We start from the raw sequence: 23,177 nt of genomic DNA, 5'->3' as shown, positions 1-23,177 counted from the left end.
GCCTAACAACAAAGCCTGCATTCAAAATGGCCACTTGCCTGCCAGCACATGGCCAGTGCCTGTAGCTGCACTCAAAATGGCCACCAGCCACATGGCCTGTCCCTCCCCATGAACACCCCCAAAAATCGAAAAACACTGCAAAATCAGCACAATCCCATTCCATCCATGGCCTCCATGATGTTTAAATTCAAGACAACCCACAGAAAGACTAGGCCCATGCAAGACTCACTACCCCTGGGCATAAATAAAGGTTGAAAAGTAGGCAAAATGGTTGGAGGCCTAAGAACAAAGCCTGCATTCAAAATGGCCACTTGCCTCCTAGCACATGGCCAGGGCCTGCCTGTACCAGCACTCAAAATGGCCCCCACCCACATGGCCTGTCCCCATGAACAATCCAAAAAATCGAAAAACACAGAAAAATCAGCACAATCCCCATGCCATCCATGCCCTCCATGATGTTTAAATTCAAGACACCCCACAGAAAGACTAGGCCCATGCACCACTCACTACCCCTGGGGTCAAAAGGCCCCAACAACAGGTCAAAAATCGAAAAACACAGAAAAAACAGCACAATCCCATTCCATCCATGCCCTCCATGATGTTTAAGTTCAAGACAGCCCACAGAAAGACTAGGCCCATGCTAGACTCAAATACCCCTGGTGAAAAGGCCACAAGTACAGGCCCAAAAAACGAAAATCACTGAAAAATCAGCACAATCCCATTCCATCCATGGCCTCCATGATGTTTAAATTCAAGACAACCCACAGAAAGACTAGGCCCATGCAAGACTCACTACCCCTGGGCATAAATAAAGGTTGAAAAGTAGGCAAAATGGTTGGAGGCCTAACAACAAAGCCTGCATTCAAAATGGCCACTTGCCTCCTAGCACATGGCCAGGGCCTGCCTGTACCAGCACTCAAAATGGCCCCCACCCACATGGCCTGTCCCCATGAACAATCCAAAAAATCGAAAAACACAGAAAAATCAGCACAATCCCCATGCCATCCATGCCCTCCATGATGTTTAAATTCAAGACACCCCACAGAAAGACTAGGCCCATGCACCACTCACTACCCCTGGTCAAAAGGCCCCAACAACAGGTCAAAAATCGAAAAACACAGAAAAAACAGCACAATCCCATTCCATCCATGCCCTCCATGATGTTTAAGTTCAAGACAGCCCACAGAAAGACTAGGCCCATGCTAGACTCAAATACCCCTGGTGAAAAGGCCACAAGTACAGCCCCAAAAAACGAAAATCACTGAAAAATCAGCACAATCCCAATCCATCCATGGCCTCCATGATGTTTAAGTTCAAGACAACCCACAGAAAGACTCAGTCCACCCACCACTGAGTACCCCTGGGCAAAAGGCCCCAAAACAGCCCAAAAATCGAAAATTCCAAAATTTTAATTGCAGCAACTGTAATGCCCCAAACAAACTTACTTGTAAAATTTCTAATCCAACAGTGATCCAAAGAGAGTCAAAAAGGCCTCAAATCCAAATATCCAGCAGCATCCACAAAAAGTAATCCTTCCAGCTCCAGACCCAAATGAAAAGTGACCAGGAGATGGACAAAGCACTGGGAGGAGCCTGCTGAACAGGAACAGGAAGTTGAAGACTGTGGGGCACTTCCTTCCTCCCACCCCCCTGCCCCCCTCCCCAAAAAGGACTCCTCGCTAAAAAAGTGCAGGCAAATGTCAAACTAAGGAGTTATTCAGATAAAAATCATCATTTCTAGAAGGTTTATGCTGCTTGCTGGTGGATTTTTGTGCAGAATTGCAAATTTTATATTTTCGCTCGCCGCATCTCAAATCTCGCAATTGCGAAGTACCGCGAGACGTGATCTCGCTGTACTCGCGTGACAAACTATCGCTGGCAAGCCGCGATGACATAATCGTGCTCGCCAATTCCCGCGGGATCACACAGCAAGATCCAAAATGGCGCAGCACTCGCAAACTATCGAGAAAAACAACTGGGCAAACGATGATAAACGCCGCGCGCCGCAAAAATTGTATCACCAACGCCGCGCGCCGCCAAAAAAATCCGCTGCGTGCGAATTTGCGGATTTTGCGGGAAATTCGCAAATCTCGCGGATTGCGAATTTCCCAAAAATCCGCAAAATCCGCGAGCGTAACGGATTTTCCGCCCATGCTTACTGATGACTGCTGCCCTGACTGCCGTCCTGCCTTGGTCCCTTCTGGTGATGACTGGCATTGCGAGACGTTAGACGGACTTCTGTTGGCGTGAGAAGACATTTTGTTAAGTATTCGTGAGTAGCGCCCACTTCTCTGTTTTTGGGTTCTTTGATTTGATATTGCAATAACCGAAGCCAAGGGGTGAGTACGTTTGTGCTGTTTTGATTAGCCCCTTGTTGTTTGTACAGGAGCCAGTGAAATAACGATGCCTGGTTTCAGTAAGTTTAGGAAATTGTGTTGTTTTGGTTGCGATAGGGACTCCCGACTGGAGGACTCTTGTCCAATTCTTCCGGTTGGAACTCCTACTTATGAGCTCTATTCTAAGCATGGTGTGGGTCCCACCACCTTTAATGAAGTGTGGGTTCGCTATACAAAGAAAGATGGTGTTTTACAGTGGCCACATAATGGTAGTTTTGAGCCTGACATTCTAGATAATTTAGAAGCTACTTTGTTTAAAAGAAAAGCCTGTTTGACTCTTTTCGCCTTTGGCGCAAGGAAGCCAAACAGAAAGAAATTAAACAGGCAAAAAGAGATAGGAAAGAAAGAGGCATGACTGTTATACATGCTGCCCAGCAGTTTAAGGATAATGAAATAGATTATGCAATTGAGGTCTCAGATAGACAACATCGCATGGCAATCGATAAATGTTACCTGGTGCTGCCAATTTCTCCCCCAAATACTGATGCTGATCTTGAGAAGGATCCTTTAATGTCTCACTTGTTAAGATCGCCCCGCCCTATGTACAAGGTGCTAATGCACCCCCGCTTTTGTTACCAGTCCAGCAAACTGTTATTCTCCCACTAGCTCCAGCACCTGCACCTCCACTACAGCCCTTTGTGGCACTACCACTACTGCAAGCTTCTCTGCCTTCGGCTCCCTCCGACTTCTTTGCCTCAGCCTTATCTGCCCTCGACCTCCATTCTACCTGTTGCCTCTTCTCCTGCTCCGCCTCATACCTTATCTCCTGTTTTTCTGCCAACTTCCCCTTCCGTCCATCAGCAGATGGTTGAGACTGTTTCTGGTCTCTTTTCTCCTCTCTTTGGGTCAGTAAGTCTGACTCCTGTTCTTCCCCGTAGGCAGACCCGTAGTTTACTCCCAGATTCCCAAGAACGAGATGCGTTAGATCTGCTTGCCCACAAGTGGATTATGAATAGTCCTGAGTATACTGTACGAGATACTATGGATACTTTTGAGCAATGGGATGCCCCTATACAAAGATTTGTTTTTGACACCATGTGTGGCATTTTAGGTCAGGAATGGGAGGCTGTGGGATTGGGTTTAGCTCCCAAGGGTTTGCTGGATATTAGGACTGATTTTGATAAGGGAATTATTGTGGGTCCTGAGGTTGAGGATGCTATACAGACACTTGTCACCTTCAGATTGATGTTTATTTCCCGGTCTTTGTCTGAACCTGATCCTTCTGTTAGGCGCAAACTGAAACACTACCCTATGTGAGAGGTTCCCCCAGTGTGGAGAGAAGCAGTTCCATCCCAGGATGGTAATCAGCCTATACCAGCTCACTTCCAACGTATATGGGTACATGTACCTTGGAAGAGATCTGAGGTTCTGGCCCTTAAACAGTCTTTACCTGACCCCCGTAAAAACCATGCTGGTTACTACAAAGAATTATCTCAGACTGTTGATGCTTGCATTATGAATTTGGCTGACATAGATATGTTGATGGGAAATGTTGTCCCACAACCATTGTGGGCCAGGATTCGGAAAGAGGATAACGTCCAAGAATTAGGAGGTGATTGGAATGCTATACTGGCTGCTGATAGACTCCAGGTGGGCGGTGCTAAACCTGATGATTTAATTACACAAATTCCTGGTAGAATAATTACCTTAATGAAAACTATGATGCCTGCTCTGCGTGTTAATTGGGATAAGTTAGCTGCCTATAAGCAGAAGAAAGATGAGAGTCCCTTGATCACAGTGGTCAGGATATGAGCACAGAGGGGGACAGCGATTGTTCGTAAATAAATTTGTATTTAATTTGCTTCCCGAACTCTCTAATAAATTAAAAGATTCCGAAAGTGCATGGGCTGTTTCTTCTTCAGCCCAGATATTGGCTACTGCTCAGTATTATGAAAATAGGGATAAGGAGGAGAAGGATAAACTTGATAAAAAGACCAAAGAATTCAAGACGAAAGTTATTTTGCAACAGGCTTATCCCCCTCGCCCTGCTTAGCGTCAGTTTCAGCCGACTCCCCAATTTCAGAAGTTGTTTCAGAAACCTGAGCCCTTTGTCCCACGGCCTCCACTGGGTCCAAATCAATGCACCTATTGCAAGGAGGAAGGTCACTTTAATAATAATTGCCCGGTTTTATTGCATTATTGGTGGTACGCCTGGGCCGCGAGGCCGAGGTGGCTTCTAGTCATTATTAATTTAATCCTGAGGAAGGTTTTGGCTTTGAATAATATTTGCCATACTGGGTAGAAACACGCTAAGTTATTGAACAAAGGAACTCCTCCAAATAGAAACTACTGTACGTTTTGGAGTGTGATTTAGTTTTGTGTTCGGACTAGTGTATTTCGCCCCTTTTTTAATTTGAACCATTTTCCGTGTGTATTGTCCCATTACATGTGATGAATTAACTGTGTATCACTGTTTCTTTCTGTTCAATTATTATGATTGTTTTTAACACTTTTTTAATCATGCCAAAATAAAATGTACCTTTGTTGTATGACTATATTATGTATATTATTTGCTGCTCCTAAAGTGTGGTACTGAATTGAGTGTGTATGTGCATGGTCTAACTGTGGTTAGCTCATAAGTTCACCCAAAGGGAGAAACTTTCTTGACAATACGGCTTCCAGTCAACACCTAGGGGGAGGGGGCGAAGTACAATGTCCCAGGATCAACGTTCCTTTCTGCCTAAAAATTCCATGAATTATTTTGATCAGCAAAATACTCAGTCTGCCCATTATTATAATGATGATTATTATATGGAAGATGCGAATCAGGGTTTCTCCAGCTAGGACAGCCATAGACAAAGTGAGGGAGTCATATCAGTTCCAGTGGACCAAAATGGGCCTTATGTTGAAGTCGTTGCGCTTGGTGTGTCAGAGCCATTTCTCTTGGATACTGGTGCAACGAAGAGTTCTATCATCCACTCTAAACTCCCTGGGGCTCCTTTGTCTGGCTTTACAAATGTTTCTGTAGGATTTTCTGGAGCCCCAGTTCGTAACCCAGTTTCTTGTCCTCTGCCCCTTTCAATAGGTCCTTATGATTTAGAGGCTCCTCTTATTTTGACGACTGGTTGTGGTGAAAATTTGTTGGGTTTGGATTTGTTGAAAAGACTACATGCGACACTGCATTGTTCTCCTTCTGGTGTACACCTTACTTTAGGTAAAAGTTTGATTTCCCTGACATATTTGTCTAGAGACCAACTACCTTCTGAATTACGCTCCCTGCCTGCCACTCTTTGGGCTAAGGGCCCCAATGATGTTGGTCTCTTGCAGATTCCACCCTATGTTGTCACCCTCAAGTCCAATGTTAGGTTACCTCGCATTCCTCAGTACAGAATTTCGAGTGATGGTGAGAGAGCGCTGATGGCTATCATTTATGATTTGGTTGAGAAAGGTGTGGTTGAAGAGACTAGAGGAAATGTGTGTAATAGTCCTGTTCTGCCTGTCCTTAAACGTACTGACTCTTCCCAGCCACCTGTTTATCGTTTTGTGATCGATCTCCCGGAGGTCAACAAGATTGTTGTACCCCAGTTTCCTGTCGTTCCAGATATCACTGCTTTATTGACAATGATACCTGCTTCGGCTGCGTGGTTTTCGGTCATTGACCTTAAGAATGCTTTCTTTAGCATTCCCATTGCTGAGGAAAGTAGGGATATTTTTGGTTTCTCTTTGGGAGGCCAAAGTTTCCGGTTCAAGTGCGCACCTCAAGGCTATTGTGAAAGTTCCTCCATTTATAGTCAGGCTTTGAAAACTCAGCTTGATGCTTTCACTTTGCTTCCGGGTGCCACCCTTATTCAGTACGTAGATGATCTGTTGGTTGCTGCTGATTCTGAGGGCGCTTGTAAACAAGTTACTGTTTCGCTGTTGCATCACTTCGCCCTCTAAATTACAATATTGTCGCCAAGAGGTTACCTACTTAGGTCATCTTTTGGCGAAGGAGGGACGGCGATTGACGGCGATTGACCCCAGAAAGAATCCAAGCAATTGCACAAATGTCTGTACCATGCACACAGAGAGAGATGTGTGCCTATTTGGGCATTACCTCTTACTGTAGACAATGGATTCCGAATTTTTCTTTGTTAGCAAAACCTTTGTTAGCACTTACCCTTAAAGATATACCCCAACCTCTCCCTTGGACAGAGGAATGCCGGAAAAGTTTTACTGATCTGCGTACTTCCTTGTGTTCTGCTCCTGTGTTGGGTACTCCGGATTACAGTAAGCCTTTCACACTTTATGTCCATGAGAGAGAAGGTTGCGCGTTGTCAGTTTTGACACAACAATTTGGGGACAAGCAGCGCCCATGTGCCTATTTTTCGGCTACATTAGATCCCGTGGCTAAAGCATTACCTCGTTGTCTGAAAGCTACAGCAGCAGCAGCGGTTTCTATTCGCCAATCTGCTGGATTGGTGCTAGACAATACGCTTATTGTCATGGTGCCACATGCAGTGGATACTCTCCTAAACAGGACAAAAAATCAGCACCTTACGAGCGCCCGATTATCGGGATATGAGCTGACACTCTTGGCTAGTCACGTGCACATCAAACGATGTAATACCCTAAATCCAGCTACACTGTTACCGATCCCAGTAGAGAAAGGCATTCAAGAGCAACATGATTGTTTTCTCCGTACAGAGGAAGAAACGAAAGGTAGAATCGATTTGAAGGATTCGCTGCTCCTGGACCCGGATGGGATCCTATGGGTGGATGGTTCGTGTTTTAAGTTCCCAAATGGTGAAAAGACTGCAGCCTATGCTGTTACCACTTTGCATACAATTGTGGAGACAGCACGCATTAGGCAGAATTCGGCCCAAGCAGCTGAATTGATAGCTCTGACTGGAGCTTGTGTATTGGCTAAAGGGAATAGAGTGAATGTGTTCACCGACAGCCAATATGCATTTGGGGTGGCCCACAGATTTGGCCGCCTTTGGAGGGAAAGAGGATTCTTTACCTCACATGGTACTAAATACTAAAAATACAGCATGGTCAGTTAGTGAATGACCTTTTGGAATCACTCGCTTTACCCACTCAGATAGCAATTGTGAAGTGTAGTGCGCATAAGAGGATCACTGATCATGTGGGTGAAGGAAGCGCTTTTGCGGATCAGATAGCGAAAGAGACAGCGAGAGATGTGACGAGTCATATGTATGTTGCTGGACCTGCTACATGGGTCAGTCAAGGAGGAATGTGTGAGGACACAATAGAAAGGGTGAAAATGATTCAGGTAGAGGCTACAGAAAAAGAATTGAGTAAGTGGAGAGATGGTACGGGAATGTTGGATGCGACGGGGTGTTGGATAGAATTGTCAGAACACCAACATTAGCTGTTACCAGACGCCTATGTACTTCCAGTAGTAACTATGGCGCATGGTCCAGCCCACATCATTGCGAAAGGAATATGCAAGCTTTTGGCTCCGGTATGGCAGAATGCAGGGATTCCTAAATGTGCAGACAATCTTGTTAAACATTGCATTGTTTGTTTGATGCACAACCCAGGAAGAGGGACACCAACCCCAGCAGTATGTCCTTGTGGTGGTGTGCACCTTTTCTAGATGGATAGAGGCTACCCCCTAAAGAATAATACTGCCTTGTCTACAGCCAAGGTCCTTCTGAAAGAATACTTCCAGAGGTTTGGTTTACCTCGAATTGTCTGGAGTGACAACGGAAGTGAATCCGTGGGTCAAATCATGCAGAAAGTATGTGCCGGTCTTGGTATTAGGCAGAAATTCCATGCGGCAAACCATCCTCAGTCAGCGGGTTTGGTAGAGTGCCATAATGACACTCTCAAGCTTAAACTTGCGAAGATATAAGCCAGCACAGGTCTTGCCTGGCCCGATGCTTTACCTTTGGCCCTCTTGTCAACTCGAACAGCTGTTCATTCTCGTGTGGGACATAGCCCATATGAGATTGTGTTCGGATGCCCGGCTAATGTCTGTGGTGTCCCTAGACCCAAGAGGTACTCTGACATAGAATACCCAATGTTGATTGACTATTTGCATGACCTCACCACTAAATTGCGTGTTCTCCATCAAAAGGTATGAGACGCTTTGCCTCAGGCTTCTACGGATCTTGGTTACACCATACAACCCGGTGACTGGATTTGTACTAAAAAATTTCAGAGGTCAAAGAACTTGGAACCTCGCTGGAGAGAGCCACGTCAAGTGTTATTGACAACACGCACAGCTGTGAAGGTGGTCGGAAAGAAAAACTGTATCCATGGTGTGCACTGCAAAAAGGTGCCCTTGCCTTTGCCTTTTGATCAGTGGGTCCGCGAAGGTATAGGTGATTGTGAAGGAGAGAGGGTCCCCCGGTTTGTACGTTTTGGCGATGCACACCTAGAATGGACTCAGTCTGAGAAAGAAGATGATGACGTTTTGCAAGAAGCTATCCCACCACATCTGAGATTAAACACAACTAATCCAGGGACACTTTTCCAGGATCAGACTGTACCGAACAGAATTAGATACAATTTGAGATCTAGAGCAACTAAGGACAATTGACCATCCAATTAGGTTGCAGGGTCGTGGTAAGAGCCTTAGTTAGTGACCCGAGTTGTGGCAATAGGTCTGCGGGACTTGCAGTGTCATAGGACGGCTAATAATCACGGCTAAGTGAAGAAGGAAGACTGCCACGAACAATATCTAGAAGATGGATTCTGCTAAATATTGTAAATTATTATTTATTAGATTTGGCGTGGTACTATGTGTTTTAACTTTGCTATGTGTTTTATTAGCTTGTGTGGGTTGGGTTATTCACACTTTGCAGCCAACATCTGTACCTATATCTACCTCCCAGCCCATACCTTTTCACACTACTGTTTCCCCACACCAATTTCTTACGCTACCAGAGCATGAGCAAATTAGGAGAATGGAGTATTTCAACAATTCCTTCATTCAATTGTTACACAAGCATCAATTGGTGATCAATACCACTGATTGCTGGGTTTGTGGACTTTTACCCCATAATACAGATAGAGGAATGCCATATTTAGTTCTACCCTTCTCCCTAAAAGGATCTGCTTGGGCTTACACCTCTATGTTTGCCAATGCCTATGAGAACCAACAACGACATCCTGTTGGTCCGTATAGAGATGGAATTATTATTATTATTATCGATTTGTTGAGCGCGATTGCTGCCCAGAGGCGTCCAAGCGCTGAGATTAAACAGAGATCTGACAGAGAATTGACGTTAGTCATGACGCATTGATAAAAGGAATAGTGGATATGTCAAAACATTATAAGAAATTTAATGAATTCCCCACTGACGAACGACAAGCAAACATTGACTGGAATTTGACACATTACGTCACTATTCTTACAGATAGAGCCAAAAGGAAAAGATCCCCACCTATATATACTGTGCCCCACCAAGGTCACCTATGTCTCCAAGCAAATGGTCAAAGTCTTAAGGCTCAATTGGGAAATAGCACTTGTAACATCACAGATATCTATACATCCTGAACGTCTCCACCACTGGTAGCGTCTCAAGGAACATATTTCGTTTGCCATGACAGAGCCTATACATGGCTACCAGCCGATATCTCAGGAACTTGTTATATGGCTTTTCTCCTCCCTCCAACATATACAGCTCCTTAGGGACATCACAAAACAAGGTACGGTAGAGGGTTTATTGCTTTGGAAGACACAGTAGGGCAAGAAGAAGGCCACTTCCTTAAAGGATTCCTCCCATTTTGGGGCCCTATGGCCAATAGTAGAAATATCAGGCACCTCATTCGTGTTGTTGAAGCAACAATAAATGAAACTGTTGGAGCACTGGGTAATATCACTGCTGAGCTTCAGGCGGATCGCCTTATGACATTACAAAACAGAATGTTGTTAGACATCATTCTTGCGGATCGTGGTGGAGTCTGTAAATTGATCGGATCCAGTTGTTGCATTTACATACCTGACAACGCCCCTACAGTATACCAGGCCATCTCTAAATTACACCACATTTCTGAGTCCATCCACCAGGACGAAGGAAATTGGTCTTTGATGGGATGGTTTTGGGGACTACTGTCCACATGGGGATGAAGGGTATTGACCTTTGTTGGAGTCGTTTTGGCCATCATCTTTTCGTGTTGTCTTTGTTTGCAATGTGGCCCCACAATTTGTGGTCTTTGTGCTACTATGTGTGTCCCAAGACCCATGTCACAGAAAACAGAGAATGTGAAGATGATGTTGCAGCAACAGCTTGACGATCTCATGACCATCGACATTGATTCAGATTAGCGTGAGTCTTTGTGTATTGCCTGCGTAATGGCAAAAGGAGGGTCTGAGGTTCTTTAATTTCGACTCCATTTTACATTTGCCGCCATTTTGTGTTGCCTTTACACAGGCTGCTCGATTTACGAAGTGTCTCTGCCCCTTGGACTGCAACGTGTCAAAACCCCCCTCCGTCCATGTCTTGAAACCCATCTCAGACACCAGCCGCCCTAACTAATCCTTGTCTGGACTACCTAATCTCTATATCAACTATCTGTTATCATTTAGTATTCTTCTTTTGCCGTATCTTATCTTTTGGCCTTCGCCATTCTCTCCTTGTGTTTTCCTATTTTTCAACCTTTCTTTTGAAGCATACAGACATGTCCTGCCATTGCAACACTGAACCATGGGTACCAGTATTGATTAACTCTGTGGGATGGATAACAGACAAACATGTAAGCAGAGAGCATTCTGGTTGCACAGCACCTTGTTTTCTGTTTTCAAACTCTTCTGATTGGCTAAAACTTTGTGCATTGGGTGTATGTTTGTACAGATGTATTTTGGATATAAAAGTTTGTGAGCCACGGAGTAAAGTGGCAGTCTCCTGAGAACCTACTTGGTGTACTTCTTAGACAACTGTGCCTAGCTGCAGCTAATAAACTTGGTCTTTCTACGTCAACAGAGTATTCCGTGTCTCTATGCAACAAGGCAGGTGAACTCGAGATTTCAGGCGTGCCCTGCGCCGCCAGGCCCAAAGGCCCGGTTCTTCAAATCCCAAACGATTACGACGTCGGGTTTTGGCAGCTTTTACGTGATGGCCTCTCCGACTCAGAAAGGCTGTCGGAAGTTGATTCAGGGGCCCCCCAGCAGGGCCACCTTGGGTGCACGGCTTCCGGTTGGAAGCCAAGGTGCCCCCCGTTGATCCTTGCACCCCATGGCAGGCACCTTGAAGTGCCAGGCACTGGGTGCAGGGATGAACTGCACCTCCAATTTTACAATGGGAGCATGCATTCCGGCCAGAATACATGCTCCCATTGTGAAGTATAGGAATGCGACCAAACAGTGTTCGGTCGCCTCCTATTTAGTCGGTCGGGACCGCCGACCGGGTATCGGTCGGGACCGCTGACCGGGTATCGGTCGGTCCCATGACAGAGACGATGTTCGGCAGAGGAAACTCCGCCCGACATTGTAATAGGGACCTAAGTGTAAGTAATTCACATGTCAGTAATGAAGTTTGATGGATAGTTAATACAAAATAAAGTTAATGTTTTGGAGAATCAAAATATGTAAAACCCTGAGTGAATAATCATGTGCACAGCTTCTGGTATTCTGACATAAAATATCTAAATAAATGGCCGTGGCTTGGAGTGACAAGAGAAAAGTGAGTATAATATGTTACATTTCCTTTTACCATCTTTATCAATTTTATATTTTGTTATAAAAATTAGATTGATTGATAAAGAAATAGGTCATTATTTGGGTGCAGAAATACAATCTGTAAACCTCGATCTGCCTGTTCAGAATTAACCCTAAAAAATGGGGAATTACATTGCGGACCTGTTTACCGATCAGATTTCTGCACAGCATTTCCATTCCTCATTACATGCTTTCCCATTGCCTTGTAAGGAGTTCGAGCAGGGATCCGGGGCAAAGTTGCACTTATGGCCCATTCCCAAAGCAATTTTCCCTGCTGGATTTTCCAGAAAGTAAACTCACGGCCTGTATTCCCACACCCAAAAAATGCGGATGCAACTGGACCTCTTATAATAGATCGTAGTTTTATTCCAGGCATGAATACCACTCGGCTCATCTTGTAATGGCGGCCATAATGCCCATGTATGAGACCTGTGTCATCATTACTTATGTCAGCAGAAAAATCCGACTTAGCAAAGTTTTTCTTTTTTTGCAGCTTTCTTAAAGGACTATGAAAAAGCTATGCAATTTCGTGAATGTTGCAAAGTTTTTTTTTTCTTTGCTACATGCACATGAAAATCGTGACTTTTGTGATGATTTAGCAGCACATCCTCTAAGATGTGAGAGCGAATCATTCAGTAACTCCCCAATTAGATATGAGGGGTGTTTCCTTAATTAATATACAAGCTACTAACCTTCAATAACACCTTATCTGGTAGAGATTATATCTAGCTGCGGATTCCTTACATTAGAATATTCCCCAGAGATCAGCCAGAGATCAGACTAATCTGGAAATTTTTGAGCAGTACCTCTGAGTGCCGGCAGGTGGCGTTGTTTCGCTTTACGAAGGCGTCATCTGCGCTAGAAGTCAGATTTGAGGGGCCTATACGGTCGCCACCCTAGCACGCTGACATCAGTTTCTTTTTGTAACATTCCCACGTCAGAAGCACGGAGCCATGGCCAAATTCTGATGGACCAGTGAGCAGACAGTATGGACCTATAAGAATAACTGCAACTTCGACAGCAATAACAAGCGCCTGAAACGGCTCATCAAGCAGGCCCAAGACCTTCCTTACGACAGGGACCCGGAACCATTGGACGAAAAGAAGCTTCAAAGAATGCTCCAGCAGCGCCTTGGAGTTCATGCAAGACTGTCCTCACAGGCCTTTGAGTTGTGGTCTGAATCCAGGCACCAGAGGCAAACCAGATGGTGGTCAGCAAAAACAGGGACCACACGGTTTAAATCCCACCGTTTTTTGTGGGACACTGGCAGACAAAGTCTCAAACAGACTCAACAAAACGTCAAAAAAAGTTGCCTAAAAAGTGGACAGAGGTAGCTCTCTCTAGATCTGTGCAGATAGCGAGGAAAGAAAAGTACTGATGTCAGTACTCTGAGGTAACGCATATTTAGGCACTATACATGTCACTTCTGGTGCATACAACACCAACGTGGAGCCGAACGATGCCAACTGCCTGCACGCAAAGGTACTGCTGAAAAATATCCGGATCCAGTCTTATGCCTGAGGAATATTATAAGCTAAGGAACCTGATGCTAGAAGTCTCTATTAGATATAATCTTTGGGTGAACTCTCATTGTAAATAAATGTACCTTTAGAGTCATCTTCTAATATGGTGGAACTCCTAGTCTCTAAGTAGGTGATCTTCTGGTGCTCTTCATCTTTGTAGCCATCTTGAATAAGTAGACTGATGTCCTCCATTTCGAGCTGGGAATTGGGATTAGAGCTTGGAACCACATCTTCAATTGTGCTTCCAATTCGGCATTCAAAGTAGGGTTTCCATTTCCTAAAATGTAATGAAAGAAATGTAGTTACTATAATGGCACACAGTAACCTTAATTAATTTATCTAGAAGATGATAACATTAACTATTATTAAATATTCATGCTTACTTCTAAGTGTAGTATGAAGTTTGCCATGGATGTTGTGTAGTGTGCTTCTCTAGCGTTTTAAACCAAAACTTTTACAAACGTTAATGAGGGTGGTACACAACAAGGACTAAATCCCTCCTTTAGAGTTTGTACAGAATTAACAAATTGCCGGTTCCCAGTGCCAAGCCAAAACTGCACTTCCCTTCCCACATTTAAACGTGGGAGAATGGAAGGGTTTCTGCCCGTGGAACCACAACTGGCTCTGTCAGTCGAAACTCGACCTGGCAGCACAAATGCCGCTGGACCGTCGGATCACAGCAAAAGTCACTACTCTCTATTAATGGCAGGGCGACCATCACAAGCTTTCCCTTCAGTAGTGTAGTTCCTATATTCCCAATAGGTTCTGCGCATTGGAATAATATATCCTATAGATGTGACGTAGGACTTAGGTCGACTAGGTCTCTTTCGAATATATTAGACTTAATTGTGAGTGCCAGCTAGCTCACAGGTTAATAGAAACTTTCTCGAATACACAAGAAGGGATTCATTCCTGACAACCGCATAAACATGCCAACTTTGTTTCCCCAAGATAAAACTGATCTTCAGAGTCGTGGAAACAATAGATAGATATTTCACTCAGTCAATCGTGCATGCTTTGTTTCAACAGAGGTGCAGAGAAATAGAGAGAAAGGCGTTTTCAATAAAAGTATTTATTGAACAGTCTTTTTTCTCATGCAGAAAAAATAAACTGCTACAATCGCAATACTGGCTGTAAAGTATAATGCGTACAGCAAGAAGAGTATTATGAAATAATACTCTAAAAGCATGGTATGGTTTCTAAGCCATAAAATACATACATAAATAACAATGACTAAAAGTACTCAACTGGTGCTTCTAAAATACGCCTACCCCAATGCACCTAACCTAAGTCTAGTACGAGGAAAGAAATAAGGGAGGTGTAGCATAGGTTTTAGTTTCTTTGCCAAGAATCTATCCAAGATTTCTCTTAGGGTCTAATCAGCTCAGTACCTTGGTTTAGAATGAGGGAGGTCTGGTATCTCTGTCTCCGAACTCGATTTCCCAACACCCCGCAAGGGGAGCTTGGAAACACTGGAGCTGGATTCTCAGCAAGAGACAAGGCAGCCTCTCTGTCAGTGCGTTAGCTGGAGGGTCGACTTCCTTCGGCACTCGCTGTAGCGAGATGCGTCGGGCAAGTAGATAGTCGAACTGCTCTAAACTAATGTGGGTTTTCCAGAGCAAGTGTAGGCATATTTATACCTTGAAGGTGCCTGGATTGACGTAAAGTCAGACATAATAACGTCACCAAAGAACAGTAGTTCTTTGAAACCGCCGTGATTTCTAGGACAAATCAATATTCAAGAAAGGGGATGTCCCTGACTGCTGAAGCCAAGTTTTCCAAGAAATTGTTGTGGCTTTTCGGAACTAGTGGAAGTAGCCATGACGTATATGGACTGCATGGGCTATGTCTAAATATGGGTATGATTTCTATGCCTATTAAGGGTAATGTGAATTATACCTATATAAGGGCATGAATCAGGAAAATTACACTAGGGTCCTAAAACGCTATACAACACCCACTCCACTTTATTATGTTTGACATTACTAAATACTAAGCAAAATCATATCTAAAGCATGTGTTTACAATCCCACCCAAAATACATAAAATGCATTTGAAATGGTTGTACAGGAAAATGAGCATTTGTGCTGTACACATGTAAAAATTATTTTACAAGTGGGGTTTTGTCCGATACTATGGCATTCGAACAAGTCGTTCTGTCATCACTCACGCAGTTGGGCAAACAGAAGAACTATCTCAGACGAAATATCACAAAAGAACAACAGTCAGCCATTAAACAACTCAGCACTGACACAAATATCGTGGTCAAGCTGGCTGACAAGGGGGGAGCCCTAGCGTTGTGGCAAAAAGAAAAATACATTGATGAGGCAAACAGCCAGATTGGAAACACAGAATGGTACAGGAAGCTAACAGAAGATCCAACTTTGACAATCCAAAATGAAAACGTCGACGTGTTCCTAAAACCATTCATGTGTGAGGTGAAGTCATATATAAAAGACACAACTGATTTCATCACTAAAATAGAAACCACTCTGTTTGATGACAAGAAAGAGTTGATGGTCACCTTTGACGTCAACTCTTTATACACACAAATTCCCCAGGAGGAGGGATTAGAAGCCATAGAATTTTTTCTAGAAACACGGCCCAGACCCCATAGAGTTCCAACCAAATTCATCATAGAATTGGCAAGCTTGGCACTCAAACGCAACTACTTCAGATTTATGGACACTTTTTACATGCAAGTGAAGGGCACTGCCATGGGGTGTCCATATGCCCCAGAAATGGCGGTGCTCTTCATGGCCTTGTATGAAGTACGATTCATTTACCATCAAAACCCATATAGCATACACATCATTAGATGGTATCGCTATATCGATGACATCTGGTGTCAGTGGAGAGGAACTGAGGTACAACTAAATGAATTTTATGAATGGCTGAACAACAGACACCCTGACATAAAATTCAGCATGACCAGCAGTAACACCTGCTTAACTTTTTTAGACAAAAACACAATTCTGCATGACCAAAGCTTCCATCCTAAAAGCCTGAAAGCCAACTTACCCTACAGCCAATTGTTACGAGTTAGGCGCAATTGCTCGAGGAAAGAGGACTATACAATACATGCAGAGACACTGTGTGACCTATTGTCTAAACGAGGATATCCCAGAAAAATGCTGAAACATGCCACCAAACGCGCATGGTTCACGCCCAGAGAAGTGTTGCTAACAAAAAAGGAGAAAAAACCATTAGAACAACTAGTTTGTGTCACCACGTATGGCCCACTTACTAATAAATTCAAAGCCATAGTACTAAAAAACTGGCGTTTGTTGTCTAACTTAGACATTCCGTTCCCAAAACCTTTGTTTGCCCTAAAAAAGAACAAAAACATAGGACAACAAATAATCCGAGCGGATCTGGGCATTCCGCAACCAAAAAGTGATTTACCTACATTGTGGAAATTAGACCCGGTGAAAGGACACCACAAATGTGGTAATTGTATTTCATGTACAAATACCATTGAAGGCTCCACCTTTGAACACCACAGCATCAGATGGACCCATGTGGAATTCACGAACTGCAAGAGTAAAAATGTAGTTTACGTAATCATTTGTCCATGCGACAAACTTTACATCGGAAAAACCACACAACAGGTCTCACAAAGATTGGCTCAGCACAGATCTAGGATAAAACAAAAGGTTCTCAATGCACCAATGGTACAACACTGCATAGAAAACACACAACAGAGCAGAACAGGTCAAGAGGTGGTGTGTGACTATATCAGAAACTATGAAACAGTAGGATGCAGATGTAGACCAATGCTGTTGCAAAATTGGTAAAACAAAGCTGGAACAATTCCCATCAGCCCACCCATTTGGTGGAGTTTACGTCACGTGGGAATTGTCTGATCAGTCCATACCAGGTCCGGCCATATAGTGCCGGTGTGGGAAATGGATGTCAGGAAACTAGCCATGATGTTTTACCAAGAAGTGGACTAGATAATGTGCAGTGCTCATGTGATTGTGATGAATAAAATTGACTACACAACCCCTGAGGAGCGTGTATACAGAGGTTAGTGTGTCAAGGGTTAAAAACACGCCTGGTAGAGAGGCTACCTTATGGCGCTGTGCAGGACGGTCAACATGTTTCAGCCAATGGGGCATTTCCCCGGCTTTCTTCAGGACCCTACGTATAGAGTGGCTACTGCAACTATAACTACAGGTGATATGTGAATGGAAAATAACCAAAAGTTTACTACTAGACAGATACATATCTACCAGTAACTTTAACGCTTAGACGTCCACTGGCGGGAAAGAAGCATGTCTTCTTCCTATCAACAAACAAAAAAGTATAGATGTATAACAACACTGGATTACACCACCACAACCATCTGAATACAGAGAGACCGTATAGAAAGAACACACCTGCATGAATAATTGACATTCTGCATATATTGAAAAAAAGCATAATAGCTTAATCACATAGAGGCATTTCCTCAAAGTGATACTCACCCAGCCTTGTGTGGGTGAAGACCTCACCTCACCCGGCAACCGCTCGGGAGTATGAGGCCCCGCTCTGTGGTGTAGAAAAAGGGCACAGTAAGCATACTGCTCTACAATGCCCAAGCCAATTGCTCTACACACATAACCCAACGAACGTGTGATAGGTACCCAACTGCCAAACCAACACACAACATCCTACCTATAGACACTATTTTAACTCCTATTCAGTACTATAGCCTAGAAGATCACAATGGAAACTTACTGCAAAAACGTACTCTAAGAGCAGATCTAATGCCCATAGTGAGAAAAGCTTATAATAGCCCAAGGGGGACCAAGAGGGTTACCCACAGTTGAGGGCTAATGCAATACCATGGAGTCTAGAGGAGTGAAGTGCCCCTATAACAACCCAGTCCTGTGAAAATACATGTATCAACCAGGATATTGCTAATCCTGTGTTGTCAGCAGAAACCTATCTCGTCTGCATGGTTAGACAAAAATGCGGAAAGTCCAATAGGACGCTTACCTGTCCGTCGGTGCCCCTATCCATAAGCCAAGCGGAAGTGGAGGTGGTGGAGGGGCCGCCTTTCACCCTTAAATACCCATAAATGAAGGAGAACGTGGCGTCCATGGCGTTCCAACTGACACCATTGTCGGAACCGGCGCGAGGAGAGACACTACTCCCTCGCGCATGCGCAAAACGCAGGAAAACGAAGGCAAGAAGATTCAGATCTATACGCATCGCGTCGTTTTGTCAAAGTGATTGCTGTATTCAATCACTGATGCACAGTGGCGTTAAATGCCTTCCAAAGGAATACTATGTAATTATTATTCAATTTGGTAGCTCCCCCTTCGATCTCGCGCATGCCCACAAAGGGAGACACTATACTCTATGGCATGCGCCCGGCGGATGGCAGAAGAACAAGGCTGAAAGCTCATGAGACACGCAGAGATCTCTAGCGTGTATCAGCCGATTAGGGAGCCATCAAAAATACCATGTATAAATTGAACTCGCTGCAATATTCTCAACAAGTGTAGAAATAAGATTCACATTCTCAAAAATTGAGGTGTTTGTAGAGAGTGCAGTGCATAGTAAACATAATGTTTCCTGTACTGAATGTTAAGTCAGCCAAGGGCATTCTGACTACAACTGAATACTCATGGAGAGGAGAGCACAAGGTGTGACTGTGGCTGATTCTAAAATAAGGACAGTGATATTCTAGAAAGCATTATTGCACTATCAAAAGTAACTTAGTAATAGACCTTCAATCGACCCCAAAAGGGGATCGTCATATTCACACAATTGAATTTCGTAGAGTATATTTGCATATTCATGAAGAGTGAGATTGATGTTATTTTCATCCAATGTCAGTCAAGGAGGGGAAGTAGTAGTGGCTGGGTGGACAGACGGGCAACACACACAATTAAGTTGAGTGAGCTATAGGTGCAAACAAACAGAGTTTGCATCCGTGTAGAATAGACCCGCAACTAAAAAGTTGCTCTAAATACTATCAAAAACAAAACATGTGTGGAGGGTCAAGGGGAATATTTAACGACCTGACTGCTCGCTCCCCTGTTGTCAGAATACAAAACACACAACAGAGCAGAACAGGTCAAGAGGTGGTGTGTGACTATATCAGAAACTATGAAACAGTAGGATGCAGATGTAGACCAATGCTGTTGCAAAATTGGTAAAACAAAGCTGGAACAATTCCCATCAGCCCACCCATTTGGTGGAGTTTACGTCACGTGGGAATTGTCTGATCAGTCCATACCAGGTCCGGCCATATAGTGCCGGTGTGGGAAATGGATGTCAGGAAACTAGCCATGATGTTTTACCAAGAAGTGGACTAGATAATGTGCAGTGCTCATGTGATTGTGATGAATAAAATTGACTACACAACCCCTGAGGAGCGTGTATACAGAGGTTAGTGTGTCAAGGGTTAAAAACACGCCTGGTAGAGAGGCTACCTTATGGCGCTGTGCAGGACGGTCGACATGTTTCAGCCAATGGGGCATTTCCCCGGCTTTCTTCAGGACCCTACGTATAGAGTGGCTACTGCAACTATAACTACAGGTGATATGTGAATGGAAAATAACCAAAAGTATACTACTAGACAGATACATATCTACCAGTAACTTTAACGCTTAGACGTCCACTGGCGGGAAAGAAGCATGTCTTCTTCCTATCAACAAACAAAAAAGTATAGATGTATAACAACACTGGATTACACCACCACAACCATCTGAATACAGAGAGACCGTATAGAAAGAACACACCTGCATGAATAATTGACATTCTGCATATATTGAAAAAAAGCATAATAGCTTAATCACATAGAGGCATTTCCTCAAAGTGATACTCACCCAGCCTTGTGTGGGTGAAGACCTCACCTCACCCGGCAACCGCTCGGGAGTATGAGGCCCCGCTCTGTGGTGTAGAAAAAGGGCACAGTAAGCATACTGCTCTACAATGCCCAAGCCAATTGCTCTACACACATAACCCAACGAACGTGTGATAGGTGCCCAACTGCCAAACCAACACACAACATCCTACCTATAGGCAATATTTTAACTCCTATTCAGTACTATAGCCTAGAAGATCACAATGGAAACTTACTGCAAAAACGTACTCTAAGAGCAGATCTAATGCCCATAGTGAGAAAAGCTTATAATAGCCCAAGGGGGACCAAGAGGGTTACCCACAGTTGAGGGCTAATGCAATACCATGGAGTCTAGAGGAGTGAAGTGCCCCTATAACAACCCAGTCCTGTGAAAATACATGTATCAGCCAGGATATTGCTAATCCTGTGTTGTCAGCAGATACCTATCTCGTCTGCATGGTTAGACAAAAATGCGGAAAGTCCAATAGGACGCTTACCTGTCCGTCGGTGCCTCTATCCATAAGCCAAGCGGAAGTGGAGGTGGTGGAGGGGCCGCCTTTCACCCTTAAATACCCATAAATGAAGGAGAACGTGGCGTCCATGGCGTTCCAACTGACACCATTGTCGGAACCGGCGCGAGGAGAGACACTACTCCCTCGCGCATGCGCAAAACGCAGGAAAACAAAGGCAAGAAGATTCAGATCTATACGCATCGCGTCGTTTTGTCAAAGTGATTGCTGTATTCAATCACTGATGCACAGTGGCGTTAAATGCCTTCCAAAGGAATATTATGTAATTATTATTCAATTTGGTAGCTCCCCCTTCGATCTCGCGCATGCCCACAAAGGGAGACACTATACTCTATGGCATGCGCCCGGCGGATGGCAGAAGAACAAGGCTGAAAGCTCATGAGACACGCAGAGATCTCTAGCGTGTATCAGCCGATTAGGGAGCCATCAAAAATACCATGTATAAATTGAACTCGCTGCAATATTCTCAACAAGTGTAGAAATAAGATTCACATTCTCAAAAATTGAGGTGTTTGTAGAGAGTGCAGTGCATAGTAAACATAATGTTTCCTGTACTGGATGTTAAGTCAGCCAAGGGCATTCTGACTACAACTGAATACTCATGGAGAGGAGAGCACAAGGTGTGACTGTGGCTGATTCTAAAATAAGGACAGTGATATTCTAGAAAGCATTATTGCACTATCAAAAGTAACTTAGTAATAGACCTTCAATCGACCCCAAAAGGGGATCGTCATATTCACACAATTGAATTTCGTAGAGTATATTTGCATATTCATGAAGAGTGAGATTGATGTTATTTTCATCCAATGTCAGTCAAGGAGGGGAAGTAGTAGTGGCTGGGTGGACAGACGGGCAACACACACAATTAAGTTGAGTGAGCTATAGGTGCAAACAAACAGAGTTTGCATCCGTGTAGAATAGACCCGCAACTAAAAAGTTGCTCTAAATACTATCAAAAACAAAAACATGTGTGGAGGGTCAAGGGGAATATTTAACGACCTGACTGCTCGCTCCCCTGTTGTCAGAATACAAAACACACAACAGAGCAGAACAGGTCAAGAGGTGGTGTGTGACTATATCAGAAACTATGAAACAGTAGGATGCAGATGTAGACCAATGCTGTTGCAAAATTGGTAAAACAAAGCTGGAACAATTCCCATCAGCCCACCCATTTGGTGGAGTTTACGTCACGTGGGAATTGTCTGATCAGTCCATACCAGGTCCGGCCATATAGTGCCGGTGTGGGAAATGGATGTCAGGAAACTAGCCATGATGTTTTACCAAGAAGTGGACTAGATAATGTGCAGTGCTCATGTGATTGTGATGAATAAAATTGACTACACAACCCCTGAGGAGCGTGTATACAGAGGTTAGTGTGTCAAGGGTTAAAAACACGCCTGGTAGAGAGGCTACCTTATGGCGCTGTGCAGGACGGTCGACATGTTTCAGCCAATGGGGCATTTCCCCGGCTTTCTTCAGGACCCTACGTATAGAGTGGCTACTGCAACTATAACTACAGGTGATATGTGAATGGAAAATAACCAAAAGTTTACTACTAGACAGATACATATCTACCAGTAACTTTAACGCTTAGACGTCCACTGGCGGGAAAGAAGCATGTCTTCTTCCTATCAACAAACAAAAAAGTATAGATGTATAACAACACTGGATTACACCACCACAACCATCTGAATACAGAGAGACCGTATAGAAAGAACACACCTGCATGAATAATTGACATTCTGCATATATTGAAAAAAAGCATAATAGCTTAATCACATAGAGGCATTTCCTCAAAGTGATACTCACCCAGCCTTGTGTGGGTGAAGACCTCACCTCACCCGGCAACCGCTCGGGAGTATGAGGCCCCGCTCTGTGGTGTAGAAAAAGGGCACAGTAAGCATACTGCTCTACAATGCCCAAGCCAATTGCTCTACACACATAACCCAACGAACGTGTGATAGGTGCCCAACTGCCAAACCAACACACAACATCCTACCTATAGACAATATTTTAACTCCTATTCAGTACTATAGCCTAGAAGATCACAATGGAAACTTACTGCAAAAACGTACTCTAAGAGCAGATCTAATGCCCATAGTGAGAAAAGCTTATAATAGCCCAAGGGGGACCAAGAGGGTTACCCACAGTTGAGGGCTAATGCAATACCATGGAGTCTAGAGGAGTGAAGTGCCCATATAACAACCCAGTCCTGTGAAAATACATGTATCAGCCAGGATATTGCTAATCCTGTGTTGTCAGCAGAAACCTATCTCGT

At 44.0% G+C, this 23,177-nt stretch overlaps 1 protein-coding gene across 1 annotated transcript in view; it reads right to left on the bottom strand.

Annotated features, from left to right (window-relative positions):
* The window catches only part of SHOC1 (shortage in chiasmata 1), a 1,715,507-nt gene that overhangs the window by 1,555,640 nt on the left and 136,690 nt on the right, over positions 1 to 23,177 (bottom strand). The window contains exon 4 of the mRNA XM_086963751.1: positions 13,612 to 13,805. Coding sequence (XP_086819877.1) covers positions 13,612 to 13,805 — 194 coding nt within the window. The remainder of the gene's footprint in view (positions 1 to 13,611; positions 13,806 to 23,177) is intronic.

Source organism: Lissotriton vulgaris, chromosome 3_1, assembly GCF_964263255.1.
Source record: "Lissotriton vulgaris chromosome 3_1, aLisVul1.2, whole genome shotgun sequence".
NCBI lineage: Eukaryota > Metazoa > Chordata > Amphibia > Caudata > Salamandridae > Lissotriton > Lissotriton vulgaris.
The sequence above is the reverse complement of the archived record's forward strand: the minus strand, read 5'-3'. Positions and strand labels throughout refer to the sequence as shown.